Source organism: Dendrobates tinctorius, unplaced genomic scaffold (assembly GCF_039654945.1).
Source record: "Dendrobates tinctorius isolate UK_male_01 unplaced genomic scaffold, ASM3965494v1 ptg000111l, whole genome shotgun sequence".
In the NCBI taxonomy this organism is placed as follows: domain Eukaryota; kingdom Metazoa; phylum Chordata; class Amphibia; order Anura; family Dendrobatidae; genus Dendrobates; species Dendrobates tinctorius.
This window is the reverse complement of record NW_027361779.1, coordinates 44,027,736-44,047,761: the sequence shown is the minus strand read 5'-3', so window position 1 is coordinate 44,047,761 and position 20,026 is coordinate 44,027,736. Positions and strand designations below refer to the sequence as shown.

The 20,026-nt window shown below is 45.3% G+C and overlaps 1 protein-coding gene across 2 annotated transcripts in view; it reads right to left on the bottom strand.

The window, feature by feature from the left end:
• Window positions 1-318: 318 nt before the first annotated feature.
• Window positions 319-20,026, bottom strand: part of PHIP (PHIP subunit of CUL4-Ring ligase complex) — a 412,470-nt gene continuing 392,762 nt past the window's right edge. For both annotated transcript variants that reach the window (XM_073589700.1, XM_073589702.1), the window contains exons 36-40: window positions 11,873-12,025; window positions 11,547-11,710; window positions 11,182-11,432; window positions 2,813-2,974; window positions 319-2,683 (exon numbers count right to left, since the gene is read on the bottom strand). In XM_073589700.1, the coding sequence (XP_073445801.1) occupies window positions 1,941-2,683; window positions 2,813-2,974; window positions 11,182-11,432; window positions 11,547-11,710; window positions 11,873-12,025 (1,473 nt within the window). In that variant the 3' untranslated portion in view covers window positions 319-1,940. The remainder of the gene's footprint in view (window positions 2,684-2,812; window positions 2,975-11,181; window positions 11,433-11,546; window positions 11,711-11,872; window positions 12,026-20,026) is intronic.

The window sequence follows — 20,026 nt, the reverse complement described above, 5'->3', positions numbered from 1 at the left end:
GTACCTGTACAAGGTTGTTTATTCCCCACTCCCTTCCCTCCCTACCTTCCTTTCCCTACCCTGTTTATTTCCAAAAAAACAATAAAATTATTTGAAAACTAAAAATTAACAAACATGTTTTGGTTTTTTTTTTTTGTTTCTTTGTAATGATACATTTTCTTTCAAAACATTGTTGTTAATATTTGTGAATTTTTGTCTCTAATACCAAAATAAAAAGTGTGCCCTACACTGATCCTTATTAGAAGGATACAAAATTATTATTAAAAACAATATGCAAACATCTAACTGGAAATAACCCAAATATATTCACAGGCAAGAAAAGGTGTAAAACATTTACTAAACAGTCTGCCTCTTTTTTTTTTTTATACAGAACAAACAGAATCAATTCCATAAAACAATAGGTTTAAAGCTGGAGTGTATCATAAATGATTACGAATGTTCCTTATTTAACAACAGCATACATTTTTAATACATTTAGTTAAAATATAGAAGTTATTTGAATAAACATGATTTGAGGGGAAAAAAATAAGTACAAGGCACACAAATTAAGTTATACTTTGCCGGAAAAAAACATTACCAAAATAAAAAAATAAAAACAGTGTGCATTGACATTACCTTGTAAAATCAAACTACCCAGCCTTTAAAATCAAACTATACCGTGACATTTTAAAATTAGTAGTTTTTTTTTTTTTTTTTTTAAATTCTACGTGTGTCTAAAAAATCATGTAAAAGTTTGGATACTTCGATTAAAAAGGTGTAAGGTGTAAAATGCTGTATTACAGACTTGTATACACATATGTACATGGTTTATTATGTACACATTTTGCAGTTAAACATGTGAGAAAATAAACATTCAAAGATGGTAATTTACCCACAAAGCAGTACAACCTCAAACCCTAAAATGCTCACAATACTGATCACAATGTTGCCAATAGGTTCATAAAAGGTTTCCAGATATCTTTATACGTCTGTTAAATATACATGTAAGGTTATATTTTCTTTTCTCCCTCCTGCCTATATGCAGGAATAAGAAGTACAATTAAACTTCAGACTGTTTTATGTTGCCCCCCCAAAAAAAATTCTAGGCAACAAGAGGATACCAATAAATCAGTACATCTAAAAGTCACATTTAGCTGGACAACCCAGCGGGTGGGAAACACAAAAGTATATAAAATATATATGTATATAGACTGTCCCATTTACCTTTCAAACTATTACATATCTAACAGTTTAAAAAGTCTTAAAAGAACCCTGCAACTGCATCTTATTAACAAAAGTACCAAAAACAGAAAGTGAGCACAGCTTACACTATCTTCAATGCAATATACAAGTTATTTTGTATGTCTGTTATATACAGAGATTGTGCGCAATTCTGACCATCAGAAGTTGGAGGCTTTAACTGCATTCAGTCTCAGTCTTTGGCACACTAATCTGATTTATTGATTGGTACTAGAATAGAGGTCTGAAAAATTAGACAAATGAAATACCTTCCAATGTGGATATATAAGTATATATCAATATATACTGGTGTACGTATATAGATATATATATGATTTTCACTGCTTATGTACAGGATAATGCACAAAGCCTGGGGATAGAATACAATTATTTTACCCACTTGTTCTTTTGTGTCTTCTCATGCTGTATATGACCAGAATCCCTCATATGTCCGATATTTTACATTTGTGCAGAACCCAAAAATGCATGTACAAGTGGGTGTTTAGATTTAGGATGGGCTTTTGTTCTGCCTGATCTTTCTGAGGCTCAGAACCACACATACTGAAATGCTTATAATTGTATCCATAGGCAATAAATAGCAAACAATTTAAAATAAGAAATGAAACACCTATGAAAATGTCCCCTTCCCCTGGAAGAGTTTGTCTATTATAGCAGCAAAGAAAAAAGTAGATATACTTCAGTAAAGCTGCACTTGAGTACATTTACCAGCCTATTAAATTTGCTTTTGCTTTCTCTGTTAATTTTCGTACCCTTCCCCTGCTTGAGGTTCCAAAAGTCAAGGAAGTGTCTTCAAACAGAAGCTGTCTTTGCTCTTCCTCAGAGTCTTCTTCATTGTAAAATGCGGTTCGTCTTCCCTGATTTCTAGTTGTCATTTGGGATTCAGAATGAATATGTCCCTCTGAAGTGTTGGGGGATTCTCCCAAGGGCTCCTCGAGCTTTTTACACTTGCTTCTTGTTTGTATTTTGACACTTTCTTGTTTTGCCTGCTCTGGTTTAGTTGGTGTTGGTGCAGGAGGAGGGGGCGGAGGGGAAGGTGGTGGTGGAGCAGTTGCCTCCAATAGCTCCGGTTTTACTTTTGGTTTTCTGCCTCTTCGTTTCTTCGGTACCTCGTTTTCACTTTTAATGTTTAATCTGGTGTCAGAATTGCATGTGGAAGCAGTAGGTTGCTCGTTAATCTTTTTATCCGGCAATACAACAGGCCTATTTGGATTCTGGGGTACAATTTGTGATTGATCGTCAATCCTGGGATATTTTGGTTTTCTGCCTCTTTTCTTCGGTACGACTTGAACTGCATTGTTTGAGTCACTGCTACTTGTTGCATTATTTACGACCACCTTTGGTTTACGTCCAGGACGTCCTTTAATAGCCGGCTTGTTTGGCAGGCTGTTATGCCCGTTAAGCTGAACACTTGTTGGTGGCAAAATGGCTTTTTCAGCTGTTTTTTCTTTAAAACAAAAAAATACACAACAATGTGATAAATTACGGTTATGAAATCAATAAAAATTACCACTTTAAACATCATTTCAAGGCTAATCTAACAGGCAAATTATATTGTAAGAGAGCCATTACCAACCTTGAATTGGACTGGAATGTCCTTTCATCCTGCGCTTCAAAGGTTTCTCTTTCTCCAAAGTGTCCATGGGTAAAGCATTCTTTGTCACTTGGCTGCTGGTTGGCTGACTAGCACTGGTGGCTGCTGTCTGACTTCTGGGATGCTTTGTTGAGTTTTCAGATGCTAAAAATGGATAAATCACACAGTCACTCAATTTTTACTCAAGGAGTTTTGTATGGACAAAAATGATAAAATTCATGTAAACGGGTTATTTGGTAACAAATTAATAGGACTAGAGAAAGATATCACATGACTAAAGGCCGCTTTACATTTAGCGATGCACCAGCGATCCCGACAACGATACGACCTGGTCAGGATCGCTGGTGCATCGCTAAATGGTCGCAAGTGAGCTGCCACACAGGCAGATCTCACAGCGATGCAGCAGCGATACAGCGGTCGTTACTTACCTTTCAGACGCGGCGAACCTGATGTACTCCCGTCCGCTTCCACGCGTCGCTCGTCGGCGCCAGCAGGAAGCCCAGCAGGGAGTGGCCAATGAGAAATGGAGCTGCGCGACCAACGACAGACAGCGGGGGAGCCGGTTGGAGGTAAGTATCACACATAGCGATATCGCTGCTGCGTCACCAAATCGGTGATGCTTTAGCGATATTGCTAGCGATATCGCTATGTATTTTAAAACCCCCTTAAGGCTTTTGACCTCTCTAAGGAAGTACTCATAGAAGGGTTTTCTAAGTTGGGTAAATATAGATAATGCTTGGTATAAAAAGCAACTTTGCAATTTTTCTTCTATTTGAATGTACCCAGCTCCTTGAATAATTGGTTTGTCATTGACAAGGGGGCCATCCATGACTGCTAGATAGAACATGCACAAGGCTTATAAGCCATTTCCTACAGAGTTTGAAAGCGTTGCTTTGAGGCTGAGATCTCTGGAGCGTGCATATCACCTAATCTCAACCACGTCTCTGCAATGCCAATGTGTTCTGAATATTGATGAGCGAGTATACTCGTTGCTCAGGTTTTGTTTGTTCTTTGTTTCCCTGCACATTCAACTTTAAATTTGGTCTGTGATCATAAATCAGGTGAGAGGAGCTAAAAAAACAACAGATTTAAGGGTTCCAAACTTCCCCATCAGACCATCATAGTGCTGACTGATGGATTTTCCAATTTAATTCATTCTGCACTCAACTAAATATATTGCAACACAGAGGCTATAGAAGGCATACAAAACAAAATTTTCAATGAAATTAAACTGCAAAACGATTGCTTTCAGTCCAAATGTAGGTTTCCCTGGTTGAGAAAAAAAAAAGAATAGTCTGTAGTAACTGCCGAAGTGTGATACAGTGTCATGCGCACGCGTGACTCCATATATTTGATCTGTATACTCATGATAAAGTGATGACTAGACTCTACTTCAATAAAACACTGACACAAACAGAGAAAAAATGATTGTCAAGAACCGTAAATATCTAAATTGTATACGTGCGGTCTCATGACCTACAAGGGAATACAAGGAAGTGTTCAAGAGAGACGTAAACTGACTGCAGAATTTTCTTCTCAGTCCAGAAAATCCTTTTAAATGCCACAGTCAGTTTGTGACTCTGGTTTGATGCTGTTAGATTGCTGCTGTCAGAGACAGTTGGCGGCCGTATGTCATGTAGCAGGAATAAAGGAGATTGTCCAACAAATAAAGTGCATCTTAATAAATAGATTTTGAATAATAAAGCTCCACAATTTGATTTGTTAAAAATAAAAAAAAAAATGTTCCTGTACTGAGAGTCTTATAATTGTGCTCCGGATATGTATGGTCTTATTTCAGATGACTGACCATACAAAGTGGTGTCTCACAGCTGCTTCTTTCTGTGAAGCAACACATTTTCCTGCCCGTGTTATCACAGAAGCAAGTGTTTCTGCCTCCAATCTTGTGAGATCAACAAAAATAAAACCAGTGAAATGGGAGAATCAGGAGCCGCTGAGCTCATAGGTCACTGACTCCGGTGATAAAAAAAAAAAGACAGGGAAATCTGTAACCTCACAGAAAGAAGCAGATGTAAGCTCCTAGGTGTGTTGCCTGTATAGTCGCATATGCTTACCCCTCTGGTCAGGCGCTGTGGTATATGCAGGTCACAAACTGAATCAGCTTTGCATGATTGGACAAAGCAAAATAAACATTAGGTAGCAGGAGGACTTTTATAAGACCATCTCAGCATAAGCACAATTTTCCACCCATCCAACTGTGGAAATTATTATTCCAAGTTATATTAATTAAAATGTACTTTGTTCGAGGGACTACCTCTTTAAGAACCATAACGACGAACATATAAACAAAAAATACATCAAACTACCCTCATATTTTTCAAACTCCCAAGTAAGAAATTCAAAGCTGGTAGTTATTCATATGGAAAAACAGGGATTTTTGTGATAACGCAACGAAAAATCCTTTTCTCCGAGACGCTCATTGGGGGACAACAGGACTGTGGTGTGTATGCTACTGCCGCCAGGAGGCTGACACTAAGTAAATAAAAAAAAGGTTAGCTCCTCCGCCGCCGTATACACCCTCGCCCCGATTGCAGGCAAAACCACTTTGGTGCAAAAGCAGTAGGAGATCAACAAGAAGACAAAATTACCCTTAATGCAGGTAACATGTCTAGAAAACCAACCTAATATCAAAAATATATATTAGTAAACAAACAAGAGCCAATTGGCTAACTGGGTGGGTGCTGTGTCCCCCAATGAGCATCTTGGAGAAAAGGATTTTACGGTGAGTTATCACAAAAATCGCTGTTTCTCCTTCGCCTCATTGGGGGACACAGCACTGTGGGACGTTCTAAAGCAGTCCCTGGGAGGGAAGTCGACTCACCGATCCAAGCTACATGCACCTCCTGTCTAAAGGTGTGCCACCGCTGCTTGGAGAATCCTTCTACCCAGGATCGCGTCCGCTGAAGCCCGAGTATGTATATTGTAGTGCTTGGCGAATGTGTGCAGGCTGGACCAGATTGCCACCTTGCAAACCTGTTCCGCCGATGCCTTGTGCCGAAGAGCCCAAGAGGCGCCCACCGCCCGAGTAGAGTGTACTCTGATCCCTGCTGGAACCGATGCGCCTCTGATGCGGTAAGACTCCTGAATAGTTAAACGAATCCACCTGGCTATGGTCGATCTTGAGGCAGCGAGTCCCTTCCTGCGACCCTTGGGGAGCATGAACAGCGCGTCTGACTGACAAAAGGGTGCCGTCCGTGACACGTACCTCCTGAGAGCTCTCACCAGGTCCAACGTATGAAGATCCTTTTCCACACGGTGTACCGGTGCTGGACAAAGAGAGGGCAAGACAATATTTTCATTAATGTGAAACGAGGAAATGACCTTCGACAGGATAGAGCTGCCAGCTCAGAGACCCGCCTGATTGAGGATACAGCTACGAGGAACACTACCTTCCAGGAAAGGTGTGACAAAGACATCCTGTAGCGGTTCAAATGGAGCTACCTGCAGAACGCTTAGGACCAGGGTAAGGTCCCAGGCATCCAGGGCGACCTATAGGGAGGTACCAAGTGGGAGACTCCCTGGATGAAGGTCTTTACCTGCAGATTGGTAGCAATCCTTCGGTGTAACAGGACGGATAAGGCCGATATCTGTCTCCTAAGGGAACTTGGGGCTAAACCTGAGTCTAGGCCAGACTGGAGAAAGGCCAAGATGTTGGGAATAGAGAATCTCAGTGGAGAACAACCGTGGTCCCGACACCATGTAAAGAAAACCTTCCAGGTGTCGTGATAAATACGTGCTGAGGCTGGCTTCCGGGCGCTAACCATTGTAGCAACCACATTGCGGCCGAACCCAGCCTGGGTCAGAATCCAAGATTCAACGGCCAAGCCGTCAAACACAGGGCCCCTGAGTTCGGGTGGTAGATCGGGCCCTGGGAAAGTAGGTCTGGGTGCTCTGGCAGCTGCCAGGGAATGTTGGTGAGTAGCTGCGCCAGGTCTGCATACCACGCCCGACGAGGCCAATCTGGGGCGAGCAGAATCACTGACACCCCTTCTGCCTTGATCTTCTTGATGACCCTCGGAAGTAGTGGCAGTGGGGAAATAGGTATGGGAGGCGAAAATGGTTCCATGGCAGAACCAACGCATCCACGGCGATTGCCTGTGGGTCCTGAAACCAAGCGACAAATGCGGGCACTTTGGTGTTCACCCTGGAGGCTATCAGGTCCACCATCCTGCGTTCCCCAACTTCGGCAAATTTGCCGGAAGACCTCGGGGTGTAGTGACCATTCCCCAGACGCAAGACCCTGCCGGCTGAGGAAATCTGCCGCCCAGTTCTCTATGCCCAGGATGTGGACTGCCGATATCACCGAGTGGTTTCAGTCGGCCCAGTGAAAGACGTGCCCTACCTCGTGCATGGCTGCCCTGCTGCTAGTGCCCCCCTGATTTATGTAAGCCACAGCCGTGGCGTTGTCTGATTGAATCCGGACGGGGCAGCCTGCTAGAAGATGATGAAAATGTTGCCGTGCCAGCCGGATCACTTGTATCTCTAACAAGATGATTGGGAGGCGTGCCTCCTGCGACGACCACCGTCCCTGGGTTGTGTGATGGCGAAAAACCGCTCCCCAGCCAAGGAGGCTGGCGTCGGTTGTGACCACCAGCCAATGGTCTGGGGGAAAAGGTTTCCCCTGGAGAAGGGAGGAACTGTCCACCACCCGAGTGCCTGTCTGGCCTGCGGAACAACTGGCACCGGCGATCGAGAGTGAATGGGTTCTTTTCCCAGGATGACAAGAGGGCGTGCTGCAGGGGGCAAGATGGAGCTGGGCAAACGTAATCGCTTCCATTGCTGCCACCATTCTTCCTAGGAACCTCATGCAGAAATGGATGGTATGAGGGACTGGTTGGCGAAGTGTCCGGACTCCCTGCCGGAGAGCTAGGATCTTGTCCTGAGGGAGAATTACCAACCTCGGGAAGTGTCGAAGATCATCCCTAAAAAGGAAATCCTCTGAGCTGGAACAGGGGATGATTTCTTCAGGTTGACCAACCACCCTAAGCGGGAAAGAGTATCTAGCGTGATGTTGACACTCTCCTCGCATGCCCGAAATGAAGGGCCCTTGACCAAGAGGTTGTCTAAGTAAGGCAAGACGACTATGCCCCGGGAGTGGAGGATGGCCATGATGACCACCATGACCTTTGTGAACACTCTGGGGGCGGTGACTAGACCGAAGGGCAGTGCTGAGAACTGGAAATGTAGGCCGTTGATGGCGAAGCGTAGAAATCTTTGATGCGGAGGGAAAATGGGGATATGTAGGTAGGCGTCTTGGATGTCGATAGAGGCCAAATATTCTCCCCGCCCCATGGCAGATATGACTGAACGAAGAGACTCCATCCGGAAATGTCTGATCCTGATAAATCCATTCAGGAGCTTCAGGTCCAGAATGGGCCTGACAGTTCCGTCCTTTTTGGGGACCGCAAACAGGTTGGAGTAGAAACCCTGAAACTTCTCGTTCTCCAGGACGTGATTAATGACTCCGTTGTGCTGGAGCAATTCGATGGCCTTGAGTAAAGCCCTTGCCCGGGCATCTACTTTGGGAGGACAGGAAAGAAAAAAACCATCTTGGGGGGTACTTGACAAATTCTACCTTGTACCCCGAGGACACCAGCTCTCTTACCCATGTGTTGTGTGTGACGGTGAGCCAGACGTGGAGAAACCAAAGTAGGCAACCGCCTACCTTGCTGGTGTTGCCTCGAAATTTCCTCAAGTCATTTGGCTGAAGATCTCTGGGACCTAGGTCCCCTTGACCTGGGCTGGTGGGTACGCATTCTCCCCAACGGAATAGCTCTATATGAGACTTGACGATCCCTGTCCTGGCTGGGACGACCTGAAGCGGCGGGATTGGTCGCTGCAGCCCACCCGGGGTTGTGAAAGGACCGGAAACGTGCCTGAAGCTTGTGACGAAACGGCTGTTTGACCCTTTGCTGATGGAGAAAACTGCTCTTTCCCCCTGTGGAGTCAGAGATGAGCTAATCTAACTTCTCGCCAAATAAGCGGCCGCTCTGATAAGGCAAAGAAGTCAAGGATTTCTTGGAGGTTGAATCTGCCCGCCATGTCCTCAACCATAGGAGCCCTCCTAATGGAGATTGCATTTGAGGCAGCGAGTGCCGCGCAGTTGGCCGCATCCAAAGATGCATTGAATAAGTAGTCTCTGGCCAAAGTGATCTGATTTGCGATCTCTGATACCTCTGCTGGTAGGTCCATACCCTGCAAGGCTCTGTTCAATGATTCTGACCAAGAAACCAAGACCTTGGCTACCCAAATTGCCGTGAATAAGGGAGAGAGTGCTGAACCTGATGCCTCAAACACTGAGCGAGTCAAGCTCTCTATGAGACGGTCAGTGAGTGGGATCTTTGATAGAGGAACCACAAAGTATGGATAACAGTGTTTTAGAGGCAAAGCATGACACGGGTGGATCTACCGTTGGGGATTCTGCCCATTTTTTACAGAGATCAGGGGCGAACGGGTATCTCGCCTCGAACACCTTCTGGCCTGAGAAACACTTGTCTGGCAGTTCCCTGTGTCGTTGCACTATGTCCTCAAACTCTGGGTGAGAACCAAATACTCTATGAGGCCGCTTGACTCGCTTAAATGACACCTTGTGACCTGAGGACAAGGTGGAATCATCTTCAATCCCAAGAGTCTGGTTGACGGCCTGGTACCCTGGAGTATCTAAATCAATCGACTCGTCAGTGTCGTAATCTGAGCTTTGCTCGTTATCGACTACTGGTGAAGGTGAGCAAGAGGCAGAGCTCATGGATGCCGAGGCACCGGATGGACCGGGAGATGCTGTGTGGGTTTGTATCCCCCACGTCTGCCTGGAGTGAGAGCGGCCCCTGCAGGCCAGAGGCTCCTGTGAGGTGGCAGACCCCTCTAAGACAGGCGAGCCACTGTCCCTGCCCCTATCTGGGGCTCGAAGGGACTTGATTGCTCTAGTAATTGACGGCATAGACTGTGACAGAGATAGAGCCCATTCCGGGGGACTTGATACAATGGGCTTGGTCGCAGGGGAGAGCTCCTGGGCGCGTTCGGAATTGCAGGCTTCGTATAATCGCTTACTCTGCGCCTGCGGAAAAGTGGACCGACAAGAGATGCATGCAGCGTAAAGAAACGTGTGCATCTTAGCTTTTCTGGACATGCTGTATCTGCCAGGTTATAGCGCTGCAGACGGCAGGAGCAGAGTATGCACGCCCCGCTTTCGCCTAGAGTGGCCTCTGGGAAAAAAAGGACCGGACCTATAGACAATCAGGGGGGGTTGGGGGTAGCACCTACCCCAGTCCTGTGCCCCCTCACCGTCCTGGAAGTGCAGAGTGCTGCTCCCGGTTCAAAATGCGCGCCTCAGCTGCGGGCGGGCTGCCGGAAGAAGTCCTGGGGGCAGTACTTCCACCCGCGGCCTAGCGTCGGTCCGAAGCCGGGGGCAAAATTTTTGGCATCCGCCTGAGCCACGGGGACGGGCTCGCCAGAAGTGATGCGTCGCAGGGGGCAGGACTTCCGCCCGCGGCCTAGCCACTGCCGAGGGCTGGATTCTTGGTATCCGCCCGCGACGGGGGGGGTCGCGGGCCCACCAGACATGGAGGCCTAGGCCAGGGACACGTTGCACCTAGGATCCAGCGCTGCCAGACGCCCAAAAGCGCTCGACAACTCCCTTTCTTGCAGCGGAGGCTGCACCGCTCTGGCCCCAGGGAGATAGGGATATGGATCGGAACGCTGCTACAGGAGCCCTCCCAGGCCACCCTCCTCCGTGATCCCTCATGACGCTTCAGCTTTAGCACAGGTTAGAGGAGATGGGGGGCTGCATAAAAGGACGGTGCAGGCACCCTAGCTCCATCTTCCCTATAGGGGATGAGGAGAGGGACCGTCCGCCACCTTCCATCACCGCAGTCTGGCATTGGTGATGCAGTGGGGGCCGCACGGACTATATCTAGACCTCTGTACAGCCTAGGGTTTCAATACCTTAGGGTGGTCAGGGCTGAGTCTGGCATCTTGTCCCACGTTGCGGGAGAGGATACGTGGAGGCGACACGTGCTCGCCCGTTGTTGGTTTGGGGAGATCGGACCCTTTCAATAGGGTCCGTCGCCCCTGTCTCATCTTCATGGAAGGAAAAAAAAAGTCTGGGAAAAAACAGACGTGTGCCTCCAATGGACACTAAGCATGAACTGGTTTTCGCCTGCAATCGGGGAGAAGGTGTATACAGTGGAGGAGGAGCTAACTTTTTTTCATTTACTTAGTGTCAGCCTCCTGGTGGCAGTAGTATACGCCCCACAGTCCTGTGTCCCCCAATGAGGCGAAGGAGAAAAAGACTTATGAATCTGAAGAGAAATCTAATACCAGTTTATAGGGTATACCTGTTTTTCCTGGAGTGGCAGTATTATTGTGTTTCAAAGCCAGAATTTTAGGTGCACAAGAGGTGGCTGATTGAATAGGAGAAGTAGGCTCTATGTGACGCTTGTGGCTCCTTGTCCGTGCCATAGCATTTGATTCTACTCCTTTTCCATTTATCTGGGCAGTCACTTTCTGTGGAACTGATCGTGGAGGTGCTGCCACTGTGTTTTCTTGTTTTTGCTGATGCCGTACATATTTTCTCTTCCTTTCAGGGCTAAAAAAAAAATACATACGTATAAAGCCAAATACAATGCAATATCAAAAAAGATCATGTCCTTCTAAAAGTCACTTTCTAAAAAAGAAATCTGATGTAAGTTGTCTGTGCTACCTTGATGCTGCACTACTATTTGAAGAGCTGCTTCGATTCCTTTTCATTTTACGCCTAGTTATTGTGTTCCGTTGATGGAATTTGATGGCTGCTTGATAGTCGGATAATATAGTACTGGCACGCTCCTCAAAGAAAGCAGAGAGTCGCAAACTCATGCTGTATATCTAAATGGGGTAAAACAAATTTATTAAAAGTGGCATGCATGATTACACTAAATCTTGATATGTTACCAATGATAACCATGGTTACATAACTAGAAATGTCTTTGTATAGTTATATAGGGATAGAATGTGCAAATCTGGAATACATATGAAAATCATGCTCACCTTTGACCTCTTGCTTGGAGTATAAGCTTTTGAGTTGCTGAAAATCAACCTTACATCTTTGCAAAGTTCATTTGGAGAATCGTAACTGCCAGCCTCCAATTTATGTTTAACGGTTTCAAAATCCATTGGAGTGTCAATAATATCTCGATAGTCCTACAAAGGGGAGAAAAAAACACAAGAAAAAACATAAAATGTCCCTGTAAAATGCACCAAGATTTTTTTTCCATGTTCAGCAAGGTCTTGAGATCAGAGCATCCCGGTTTTATCCATTTAATACAGATTTTAAATTATCAGTCGTGTCCAGACCACGTCATCTACTTCCTTATACATGTTATACAGGGATGTGGGCATACTGTTACATAAGGTGTTGGGTCATTAGGCATTCTAGAATCCCAGGGGAGTGGAGGAGTCAGACTCTCCTGATTCGTTAAGAGGAACACCTCTGACAATAGCCGTGCGCCAAGCTGGAAATCTTACACCAGACAAGACTAACTATGGTGTCATGCCCCCATACCACCCCAGCTTTGCCCATTTTAGCGAAGCTGGGAGAAACTGGTGTGAAAATGCCAGAGTCGCCAAATTTTTGCACAGCTCTGAACTGCGCCAAAATGTTGCAACTTTTCAAACTAACTTACACCAGAATGCTATCAAAATTGCTTTGATAAATCTGTCCCTTAATTCACAATCGCATTACACAAATCTGTGAGGTCTAGCCCAGCAGGGCATTGATTCACCTAGGCTAATCCGCTCTCCGATCTTGTAAGCATGCCCCTCCCCCAAAGGCATGATTGATATGATCTATACGAGCTATGTAGCCATTGGCTCTTTGCAAATCTCACACTTGTATGCAATGTTCTGCCAATCTGTGTATCTGCAATGAAGCCGGGCGTATGCTCCCCAGCGTCATGAGCGCACTTGCGCATGCCCAGGGAGGCAAAACAGCACACAAATGTGAGACTTTCAAAGATCAAACGGTGACGTTGCTCTTGCAAATTATGATGAATGCTCTCTGAGGTAAAGAGAAGGAGAAATAATGCAGAGGAGTCAAAGCCCCAACAGACTAGATCGCACAGATTTGCATAGCACGAGATTTTACAAGTATATAGAAAGTGATGAGGCAAAAGGAGCATGTTAGAATATCGAAACAGCGTAGAGTAAGGACAAGGTAGAAGTTTTGGGTGGGTTAGTGCAGCTGAGAGATTTACCATAAACTGCTCCTAAAAATCACATCGCTGGTTGTGTAGATGTCACACTAAACAGCAAATATTTAAAGGTTTGATAATACAGCTTTGACAAAAATTAAGAGACCACTGCGAAATTTTCAGTTTGTCTTATTTTGTCTTTATAGGTATATTTGAGTGAAATGTAAGTTGCTCTTTTATTGTATAAACTACTGACAACATGTCTCCGAAATTCCAAGCACTAAATTTTGTATTTATTTTCAGAAAATGATTAATGGTCAAAATAAATGCAGTGCTTGCAGACCTCAAATAAAGCTAAGAAAACAAGTTCATAACCATTTAGAAACAATACTAATGTTTTAACTCCAGATGAGTTCAGAAATCAATATTTTGTGAAATAACCATGATTTTTAATCACAGCTTTCATGCGTCTTGGCATGCTTTCCCCCAGTCTCTTTGGGTGACTTTATGCCACTACTGGTACAAAAATTTAAGCAGTTCTTTGTTTGATGGCTTGTGACTAGAGTTGAGCGACTTTGGTCGGATCGGGTTTCGTGAAACCCAAATGAAACAAAATAAGTTTCAGATGAAACTCGTCCGACTAGAGCAAAACAAAGTCGGAGTTTCGTCCGAAACCCGACCCCAATGCAAGTCAATGGGAAATAAAAGTCGGACGAAACTCCGACTTTGTTTTGCTCTAGTCGGACGAGTTTCATCTGAAACTTATTTTGTTTCATTCGGGTTTCACGAAACCCGATCCGACCAAAGTCGCTCAACTCTACTTGTGACTATCAATCTTCCTCTTGATTACATTCCAGAGGTTTTCAATGGGGTTCAGGTCTGGAGATTGGGCTGGTCATGACAGGGATTTGATGTGGTGGTCATTCATCCACACATTGATTGACCCAACTGTGTGGCATGGCGCAATGTACTGTTGGAAAAACCAGTCCTCAGAGATGGGGAACATTGCCTGAGTAGAAGGAATCAACTGTTTCCAGGATTTACCTTGTATGCGGCTTAATTCATGTCCTTCGCAAAGATTAACCTGTCCGATCACAGCCTTACTAAAGCATCCCCAGATCATCACAGATCCTCCACCAAATTTCACAGTGGGTGCAAGACACTGTGGCTTGTACGCCTCTACAAGTCTCCGTCTAAACAATAGACGACCAGGTGTTGGGCAAAGCTGAAAATTAGACTCGTCAGCGAAGACTACCTTACTCCAGTTCTCTATGGTTCAATCCTTATGGTCTTTAGCAAACTTCAGCCTGGCTCTCCTTTGCTTCTCATTGACGAAGGGCTTTTTTCTAGCTTTACATGACTTGAGCCCTGCCTCTAGTAGCCTGTTACAAACTGTTCTTGCTGTTATGATTGAGTCACCGTAGGAGGCAAAAACAGAAATGCTAGCTAAGTCCAGAAAACCAGAGAGGTTGGCAGCTAACGGATTGCAGACCCCTGATCCTATCCACAACAACAGTAGCCGTGGGGGGTTCCTACGATGCCCTAGACCCCTCGATCACAGCCGGAGAATTAAATAGGCCTAAAGAAAGAAAGGGGAAATGTAAACTGCCCCAGAGCAGACCCCAAAGCAATAGGCAGCCCCAAACATATAATGACGGTGAAGCAAGATGAAATCACTAACACAGACAGAAAGATAGACTGAGCAAAGACGGGGCCCAAGCTAACTAGATAGGAAAGGACAGGAAGGCTGCTGTCTGCAATCCGTGAAAAACCCTATGAAAATAAGAGCCAACAGACTGACAGTGAAAAAGGCCCTGAAGACGCTAGGCTTCAAAAAAAACTATGTCAGTACTCAGGAATATTCTGAAGACAGAGCAAAAGGCAAAAGGAGATTCAGCTCACCCCAGCAGGGAATGGCAGAATCCAGAAAAGGAAAACAAAAACAAAACACAAATGCAAACAGGCAAAGCAGAAAACTTAGCTTTAGAGGAGCAGGAATCAGACTGGTGTCCTAGAAGTCCACAGAGAAATCACCCGCAGGGCAGAAGGGCGTCGGCAGCCTTATATCCAGTCCGTGACTCCACTCAGCCAGTCATCCTCATCAGGCTCAGGTGCCTGATAATCAGGCTCACTACCTTCCTTTACCAGAATAGGAAGTTCACCAGACCTCAGTGGTGAAGGGGAAAATGAACTCACAACAGTACCTCCCCCTTGAGGAGGGGTCACCGAACCCTCAACCACGCCACCAGGGCGATCAGGGTGAGCACGATGAAAGGCACGCACCAATCTTTTGGCATGAATATCAGAGGCAGAGACCCAGGAATTATCCTCCTGACCATAACCCTTCCACTTAACCAAATACTGGAGTCTCCGTCTAGCCAGACGGGAATCCAGTATTTTCTCTACCTCATATTCCATGTTACCTTCAACCAATACAGGGTCTGGAGGTGCCACCCCAGGAACAACTGGTTCAACAAACCTCTTCAACAAGGACTTATGGAACACATTATGGATTTTAAATGTGACAGGAAGAGCCAAACGAAAAGAGACCGGATTAATAATCTCCAAAATCTTGTAAGGTCCAATAAATCTAGGCTTAAACTTAGGAGAAGCCACCTTCATAGCAATATTTTTTGATGATAACCACACCATATCACCAATCTTAAACTGGGGACCAATGGTCCTATGTCGATTGGAAAACTGCTGGGCCTTTTCCTGGGAGAGAGATAACTTATCCACCACTTGGTCCCAGAACTGGTGCATTCTCTCCACCACAGTGTCAACACCTGGGCAGGCAGAAGGTTCCACCTGCCCTGAAGAAAATCGAGGATGAAACCCAAAGTTACAAAAAAAAGGTGACATCAAAGTGGCAGAACTAGCTCTATTATTTAAAGCAAATTCGGCCAAGGGCAAAAATGAAACCCAATCATCCTGATCAGCGGAAATAGAACATCTTAAATACGACTCCAAGGTCTGGTTTGTTCTCTCTGTCTACCCATTGGTCTGAGGGTGAAAAGCAGAGGAGAAGGACAACTGAATTCCCAGCTTGGAACAGAAAGTCCTCCAAAATCTAGACACAAACTGAACTCCTCTGTCAGATAGAATGTTGTCAGGAATCCCGTGTAAGCGAACCACCTGTTGCAAAAACAGGGGCACCAACTCAGAGGAAGATGGCAACTTAGGGAGTGGTACAAGATGAACCATCTTAGAGAACCTATCACAAATCACCCAAATAACAGTCATTCTTTGAGAGAACGGCATATCAGAGATGAAATCCATTGAAATATGGGTCCATGGCCTCCTGGGGACCGGCAAAGGCATCAACAACCCACTAGAGCGAGAACAAGATTTAGACCGGGAGCAAGTCCCACAGGACTGCACAAAGTTCCTGACATCATGAGACAAGGTGGGCCACCAAAAAGAGCGACTCACCAGATCTCTAGTACCAAAAATACCTGGATGACCAGCCAATGCAGAGCAATGAACTTCAGACATCACTCTCTTCTTCCACTGGTCAGGAACATACAACTTTCCACTGGGACAACGCTCAGGTTTGTCCTCCTGGAACTCTTGCAGAGCAAGTCTCAAATCGGGCGAGATGGCTGAAAGAACTACCCCTTCGCCTAGGATGGTAGCAGGCTTGGTCACCACAGGAGAATCAGCAAAGAAACTCCTAGAGAGGGCGTCTGCCTTGACATTCTTAGTTCCAGGAAGAAAAGAGACCACAAAATCAAAACGTGTAAAACACAAGGCCCACCTAGCCTGTCTAGGGTTCAAGCATTTAGCCGACTCTAGTTAAATCAAATTCTTGTGGTCAGTGAGGACCACAACTTGATGTTTAGCTCCCTCCAACCAATGTCTCCACTCCTCAAATGCCCATTTCATGGCCAACAGTTCCCGATTCCCCACATCATAGTTACGTTCAGATGGAGAGAACTTTCGGGAAAAGAAAGCACAGGGATTCATTTTAGATGTTACAGGATCCTTGGGACAAAACAGCTCCTGCACCAATCTCAGAAGCATCCACCTCTACCTGGAACGGGAGTGAGACATCAGGTTGCCGCAAAACCGGGGCGGAGGTAAATCTTCGCTTCAGCTCCTGAAAGGAAGCAACAGCCTCCGGAGACCAATTCAACACATCAGCACCCTTCTTAGTCAGATCAGTCAATGGCTTGGCAATACTAGAAAATTTTGCTATAAATTTCCGATAAAAATTAGCAAAACCCAAAAACTTCTGGAGGGCCTTCAAAGAAGTGGGCTGAACCCAATCATAAATGGCCTGTACCTTGGCCGGGTCCATTTCAATAGTTGACGGAGACAAAATAAATCCCAAAAATGAAATCCTCTGTACTCCAAATAGGCATTTCGATCCTTTGACATACAGGGAATTCTCACTCAAGATCCGGAACACAGTCCGAATATGTTCCACATGAGAATCCCAATCCTTGGAGAAGATCAAAATATCATCCAGATAGATAATCAAAAATTTATCCACAAAGTCTCGGAAAATATCGTTCATGAAGCACTGGAAGACAGAAGGGGCATTAGTGAGCCCAAAAGGCATCACCAGGTACTCAAAATGTCCCTCTGGAGTATTAAACGCCATCTTCCATTCATCCCCCTGCTTAATGCGGATAAGATTATACGCCCCCCTGAGGTCAAGCTTGGCAAACCAGCAAGCACCTCTAACTCTAGAGAATAGATCCGAAATCAGGGGTAACGGATACTGATATTTAATAGTAATTTTATTGAGGGCACGATAATCAATAAAAGGCCTTAAAGAACCATCCTTTTTGGCCACAAAAAAAAAACCGGCACCTAAGGGTGAAGAGGATGGTCTAATATGACCCTTCTCCAACGCCTCCTTAATATAGGACCGCATAGCCTCGTGCTCGGGTACAGATAAATTGAAGAGCCGACCCTTGGGAAATTTACACCCGGGGCTTAGTTCAATTGCACAGTCATAACTCCTATGAGGAGGCAAGGACGCAGACTCATTCTCACTAAATACATCATAAAAGTCCGCCAAATAGTCAGGAACATCATGCGACTGAGGAGAGGTGGAAAAACCGGAGCCTCACTAAAGGCACACCGACAACCCCAACTCACCACAGACACAGATTTCCAATCTAAAACTGGATTATGAATTTGCAACCAGGGAAACCCCAGAACAATGGTATCATGCAGACCATGCAACACCAAAAATCTGCAATTTTCTTGATGGTCTGGGGCAACCCGCATGACCACCTGGGTCCAAAACTGAGGTTTATTTTTAGCCAAAGGAGTAGCATCAATCCCCCTCAAAGGGATAGGCGTCTGCAGAGGTGTCATCGGAAATCCACAACGTTTAGCAAATCCAAGTCCATTAGGTTTAGCGCTGCTCCCGAATCCACAAAAGCCTTGGCAGAAAATGTGGACAGGGAGCAGATCAGAGTAATTGCCAAAAGAAACTTAGGTTGAACACCACCAACAGAAAACGTGTGTGCAAAGCGTTTCTCTCGTTTAGGACAAACAGAAATAATATGCGAGGCATCTCCACAGAAAAAACACAGCTTATTACGCCTTCTGAACTCCTGACGTTGCGCCTTAGACAAAACTCTATGACATTGCATAGGTTCAGACGTCTGTTCAACCGGTGGCAACACCTCTCGTGCAATCCTGCGTTCACGTAAACGCCGATCAACCTGAATGGCTAATGACATAGAATCGTCCAGACCAGAGGGAACAGGAAATCCCACCATAGTATCTTTTACGGCTTCTGACAAACCCTTCTGAAAGAGAGCAGCCAAGGCATTATCATTCCAGGTAGTAAGGACCGCCCACTTTCGGAACTTTTGACAGTACAACTCTGCAGAATCTCGACCCTGGTTCAATGCCAACAGGGTCTTTTCAGCCTGATCAATAGCATTAGGTTCGTCATACAACAACCCCAAAGCTTGAAAGAATGCGTTCACATTAGTCAGAATAGGATCATCTGGTTTCAAAGAAAACGCCCAATCCTGGGGATCGCCACGCAGCAAAGAAATGACAATTTTAACCTGCTGCGCGGAGCTCCCTGACGAGTTAGGCTTCAAGGCAAAAAATAATTTACAATTATTTTTGAAACTCAAAAATTTAGATCGATCCCCAAAAAATACATCAGGTGTAGGGATCTTTGGTTCAACAGCATGCGAACGAGCAAGGTAGGCGGAAATTCCCCGCACTTCCGCAGCGAGCTGCTCCACACGATCAGACAATTGCTTTATCTCCATTGAGAGAAAAAAAATTCCCCCTACGGCCTCAGAGATATAGAGGAAAGAATATACACACCCATTTTTTTTTTTTTTAAACACAATTCTTTCCTGCTATTGAGTACCCTAGGATCTGCGGTATGGCGGGTGATTCTGTTATGATTGAGTCACCGTAGGAGGCAAAAACAGAAATGCTAGCTAAGTCCAGAAAACCAGAGAGGTTGGCAGCTATCGGATTGCAGACCCCTGATCCTATCCACAACAACAGTAGCCGTGGGGGGTTCCTACGATGCCCTAGACCCCTCGATCACAGCCGGAGAATTAAATAGGCCTAAAGAAAGAAAGGGGAAATCTAAACTGCCCCAGAGCAGACCCCAAAGCAATAGGCAGCCCCCAACATATAATGACGGTGAAGCAAGATGAAAACACTAACAGACAAAGATAGACTGAGCAAAGACAGGGCCCAAGCTAACTAGATAGGAAAGGACAGGAAGGCTGCTGTCTGCAATCCGTGAAAAACCCTATGAAAATAAGAGCCAACAGACTGACAGTGAAAAAGGCCCTGAATACGCTAGACTTCAAAAAAAACTATGTCAGTACTCAGGAATTTTTTGAAGACAGAGCAAAAGGCAAAAGGAGATTCAGGGAATGGCAGAATCCAGAAAAGGAAAACAAAAACAAAACACAAATGCAAACAGGCAAAGCAGAAAACTTAGCTTTAGAGGAGCAGGAATCAGACTGGTGTCCTAGAAGTCCACAGAGAAATCACCCGCAGGGCAGAA